General features: G+C 35.3%; 1 protein-coding gene across 1 annotated transcript in view; it reads left to right on the forward strand.

Moving 5' to 3' along the window:
• Window positions 1-1406: 1406 nt before the first annotated feature.
• Window positions 1407-5624, forward strand: part of LOC119678103 — a 10887-nt gene continuing 6669 nt past the window's right edge. Inside the window, exons 1-2 of the mRNA XM_038089766.1 lie at window positions 1407-3445; window positions 3506-3711. Of these exons, the coding sequence (XP_037945694.1) occupies window positions 1792-3306 (1515 nt within the window). The 5' untranslated portion in view covers window positions 1407-1791 and the 3' untranslated portion in view covers window positions 3307-3445; window positions 3506-3711. The remainder of the gene's footprint in view (window positions 3446-3505; window positions 3712-5624) is intronic.

Raw genomic sequence — 5624 nt, forward strand, 5'->3', positions numbered from 1 at the left:
TTATCACGATTTTTTTGAGCGTTATTGTCATGTATTAGATTTTGCGCTGCTGGTTTTTGCTAAAATATAAAAATAGATTAAGTTTTGAGTAAATAATGGTGTTGTGTTGATGTACCTTGTATTGATTTCTAAAAGATTCGCCAGAATAATCTGGTGCGTAAGGACGATCTAACAAATCAGGACGTGGTGTACGTAAATTGTTCTCTTCATCGTTAACGAAAGGTTTATCACGTTGACCTAAAAATATCGAGTAAAGTTTAATATTGCATTACTTCTAGGAGTACTGAATTTTTTTATTAAATATAAATTTTTTAAAAAATATAAAGTATAGCAAACAGGAAATATTAATTAAATTCAACGTTCCCTATCATAAAACTAATATATTATATAATAACTAACATATAACTCGCAGTAAAATTACCTATTAGCAAATTAGCAGCGTAATGGCTTTCAGCTTTTGAACAGTTTACCATATACCAGTGATCACAGATTAACATACGTTGTTGAAACAAAGTTGTATTCGGACAGGAATAACTAAACTGTCGCCCCAAGCCGTCACACATGTGATATACCTGTATTTTATATAAAATATATTAATCGCAAGTAGAAATAGAATGATAAATCATATGAAAAAGGAAAACAAAAAAGGATACAAAAAAGATACACAGAAATTAGATGAAGAGAAAAAGATACAAAATATTAAAAAGATGGCTATTAGGAAGAAAATATATATATGTAAAGATAAGAACAGATGTGTAAAATAAAAAAATATGATTAAAGTTAACTAGTTGTCTGGGTGATAGCAAACAAAAAAAAAGTAATAATAAACATATAGAAAGCATATATTTTACCTGGCATCCAGTTTCTACATCTGCATAATAACCAGCGGGACGTCCGGAACATGAAAACGAGGTTTTCTCAAATGGATGATGAGCTCCAATAGCATTTTCACTCTAAAATAATAAAAAATAAAATTGCAGAACATAAATAAGTGCGATGTAATTATATTAACCGTAAATTTAGACTGATTATACGTTTTAAGTTATATAACTATAGGAAATAGGAATAGGAAAGTGGCGCAAATTTAGATAAATTTTTTTTATGAGAACTCTAATAATAATATTCCCTAAAATTTTGCTAAATGAATTGTTAAATAATTATTTTTTGACATAGTCATTCAGAATTGTTCTTAACTTAGAGAGTGATAACAGTTGAAATGGGTTTTTTCAGATGTCTTAAATTTTAACGTAACAAAAATTATCTCCATCATAGATTAAGTACAGTTATATACTCCATCAATAATGTAGTGAATGTAACAGTTTTTTAAAATTTAGTTGTATCTTAGTATCAATTATCAAAGGAATGCTTTAGTCAAACATAAAAGTTGTTTTTATTTCAGTAAAATTCTTCGTTAAAGTCATTCATCTTTTGGTTTTATATAAAATTATAGGTCTTAGGGGACCCTAGTATTTTACTAGACGGACTCGCAGGTGAGACTAATCCCAAGTACTCACCCCCTCCGTAAGGAGGGCCTCCACGTGGTGGTCCCTGGTAACGCTTTATAGCGGCTAATGCGAGACATACCCGCTTTCTTCTTATCCCTAACACTCCTAACTGCATTTACTCCAAATTCCTCTCTTAATCCTTCTCAATTTTCCCCCAATCCGGAATTGCGCGTGTTTATCGGATTTGTTTGCAGTCGGGGGTAACAGACTGTATTCTAGCGTCGCACCTCACTGATACCTGCCCGCCTCAGTGAGTAACTGTGGGCTTACCGTGTTATCGGGGGCTATGACACGGCGGACCTCAAATCCCCCACACTCGTGGGATTTAATTATGGAAAAAAACAATTTTAATAAAATCAATAAACTAGCGGCCTTAAATACCGCATTTCAACTAACTAACCAGGTGAATTATAATATCCAAAATACTAACCACCAGGTTCCGTCTCCTAAATGGAGAACAGAAGGCAAAGACGCCAAATTCAATAAATTTAGTTCGATGCCGCAGACAACATCTGCAATTACAAGATTTATAACTAAACCAAATGAAAGTAGAACATTTATGGGCTCTGGGGAATTCTCTACACCGAAAGGGATATATCCACAGTCCTTCACAAATACTTCAGTGGTGCCTGAACGTACTATCTCATATAGAGGGGTTAGAAGAGCATTTGGTCTAAGTGGTGCAGGTGCGAAATGGTATTTACGTTATGTTCAAGAAGGCTTTTCGCCAGAAGAAGCTAAACAGAAGGTTCTCGAACGTACTTCAAATACGATAAAACGCGGTGCACATGTAAATTATTCGACTTATGGAAACCCTGCCAAGAAAAGCAGGGAAGATGCGAAGACGCAACCTTCACCAATGCATGATGTACTGAAACCTGCTTTAAAGTCAGTTGCATTAAAAGTTTCTCTAAACTCGGATGCCGTAAAAACTGATCCAAAATTAGAAGCATTAAAAACTGCATTTAAAGATGCGTTAAAACCTACACCAGGTGTCAAAACACCTGGCGTCGCCAATGGTTTAAGACTGGCTGTTGCACCAAAAGCTTACCCAGCACATACACTATCACGTGAGGACCAGGGGAAGATTGAACAACTTCTGGTAAGTGAAATGTGTAAAGGATGGAAATCCAAATTAAAATTCGATGGCATACACTTTCGGCCAGGCCTCATACTAATCGATTGTGTAACTGAAGAAGCCGCTGAATGGCTGGAATTAACGATACCAAAGTTAACCGGCTGGGAAGGTACGGAATTGACTACATATACTGAAGACAAAATATTTGGTCTGCACATGATAACCGTATGCTTACCAAGGGCAACGGGTATCGAAACAAAGGATCTTCTCGATCTATTAATTACTCAGAATGACGGTCTCCATACTCACCTGTGGAAAGTTTTCAACAGTAAGGAGATAAAGAATGGCAAAGTTCTCACAATTCGCATTGATAGACGGTCTCTGGAGGCAATTAAAGCTAACAACTGTAGGATGTCCTACAGGTTCGGTTCAGTTCCTGTTCATTTAAATAAAGGAGATGAAAATTCAAAAGCTGACATTGATAATATGCATGGGGCCGAAACGCGAATAGACGTGGCCGAAATACCAGCAAATGTAGCTGAAAAAGTAGATAACGAAGCAGTCGGTAGCGATGCGCGAGAACAAGTCAATATATCATCTCACAAAAGTGAAGAAAATGATGACGAGGATACGATGATAGAAAACTTGGCCGATTCAGATGCCTCCAATAGAGTCTCACTGTCAGACATCGATGATGTTTTGGCTGTGAATGAAAAAAAATAAGTAGGAGGTTAACCAGTTTCGCGGTTACTCGGTGGTCGTCGTCACAACAATAGTCGGGTCTAAGTGGGATATAGCGCTAGTCTAAAACCCCTGGATTTTCATAGATTAAGTCCGAACTGTTGCTGCAACAAATATGCAGGTAATTGGTGTGGTAAACTAAAAGCGTAATATGTTAATATGAATTATTTTTGTTTTTCAGAGCTGCTATTTAAGAGTCAGTAACTTGAATCTCGATCAATATGAATGAGAACCCATGACACATGATCGTAATAACAGCAAATTTAACAGATGATAACACCCGAGTAAATCGAAAAATGGTTTAATATTGTAAAAGAAGAAATCTGCCTCTATACCTTTTCAGAATATCAATACGTCTAGCAAGGTATGGAGACCATAGACAAGCAGGTGAGTAGCTCCTTGTATTTAGTATTACAAATAAATTAGTAAATTTTGATTGGAATAATAAACCAACATTTGTGTTTGGATCTTTATATTTAATACTCTAGGCTGCGAGCCAGCTAGCGATATAAAGTATCCAATGAATCTTCATTATCAATAAGATTTGATATTACAGGCTTCAAATATCAGAATAATCTGAGAATGTCAAGAAAAATAGATTGGATTGGATTAATATTAAGGAAATTTGAAAAGTTATGGAATATAAAGAATAAAGTGCCTAGTAGATTGTAATTAATATTTAGCTCTTAAAATTTCATCTTTTACATAGCTTTGAGTAAACCTGGGTTTATAGAATTATCTAGCTACTATTGCAATATCATCTACAGAAAGGAATTGTTATGTCATCAGGAAGACAAATGTTGATTATTCCGTCATACTTTGTATCTACTGTGTAGATCCCAAAACTAATCCTTGGAAACCTCTCTTGTTACTTTGTAATGTTTTACTTTCTTATCAGTAACAGAGTGCAGTATTCTATAATAAAAGTAATTATGCGCTATTTCGTGTAAACTCTCCGCTACTTTACTCTTTTCAGTGATTACAATTTATTGGACTAGTACGATGACTAAAATGCAAATAATGCCTTTAGTATCCAAGATTTTGCCTTGGATAAAAATTCTTTTACTAATTTGTTTGACATAATATAATAAATAAAAAAGTAGATGTCTTTTACTTTTTCCCAGGTTCTTTAATCTCGTCATTTTTGTATTGCATTTCCTAAAACCCATATTCTTCATATAGTGAAGAAAAACAAACGTCTTGTTCCCAAAATGTTAATACAAATTCTGCATGCAAATAAAAATAGATAAGTAAGCGTTCTGCAATCTTTTTTACTTCTACTATTAGTTTGATTTTAGCTGTTCCACGAATGGATTTTATTTCCCTCCTTGTTTTAGGAGTTTATTAAAAAATAAAGTGCTATTTTTGTGTACTTCGTTGGCAATATTGTAGTGGTTAGGCATCTTTTTTTTACTCTCCGTTTCCAGTTGACCTCTCAGTTTAACAATTACTCCGCGTATGTGCTATTTTTTACTCTAAAGTAGTCATAAATATATTTACTTTAATATACACTGTGACCGAAAAGTTTCCGGAAATTTTAAATAAAACGCAAAATTCTTAATCTTCATCAATATTTATTATCTCCTTCAAAATATGCTCCATTAGAACCGATACACAATCCAACGTTTCTTCCAATCATCAAAACATTTTTATAGGCGCTTTCCGGTATGGCTTTGAGTTCCCTCTGCGAATTCTGTTTTACGTCTTCTATGGATTCAAAACGCGTTCCTCTGAGTGGTAATTTGAGGTTGGGAAACAGGAAAAAGTCACACGGTGCAAGATCAGGTGAATACGGTGGCTGTTCGATGGTATTTATTGAATGTTTGGCCTTAAAATCGTTGATAATGTTGAACAAATTGAGGTGAATCGGAACAAGCCGGGCGTTGACACGTCGCATACACAAATTGTCCACCAAAATCAAACGAGCCATCTCACGACCGATGCCTAGCTCTCGTGCTATCTCTCTAACACTCACATGAGGATTTTTGAACACGATTTCCTTTGCCTTTTCAATGTTTTCGTCGGTGGTAGAGGTCGAAGGTCGTCCAGAACGCGGCATGTCTTCGACGGTCGTACGACAGTCCTGAAAGGCTTTGTACCACTCATAAACTTGAGTTTTCGATAAAACTGATTCCCCATAAGCCTTTTGTAGCATTCGCAACGATTCTGCACACGAAATTTCGTTCGAAAAACAAAATTTGATGCAAACTCTTTGTTCAATATTTTTTTCCATTGTTTTTTTCGCAACGCACTACTGAGGTGAACTGGTTTCAACAGCTGCCGTAAACGAACTGTCCGAC

Source organism: Teleopsis dalmanni, chromosome 2, assembly GCF_002237135.1.
Source record: "Teleopsis dalmanni isolate 2A chromosome 2, ASM223713v2, whole genome shotgun sequence".
In the NCBI taxonomy this organism is placed as follows: Eukaryota; Metazoa; Arthropoda; class Insecta; order Diptera; family Diopsidae; genus Teleopsis; species Teleopsis dalmanni.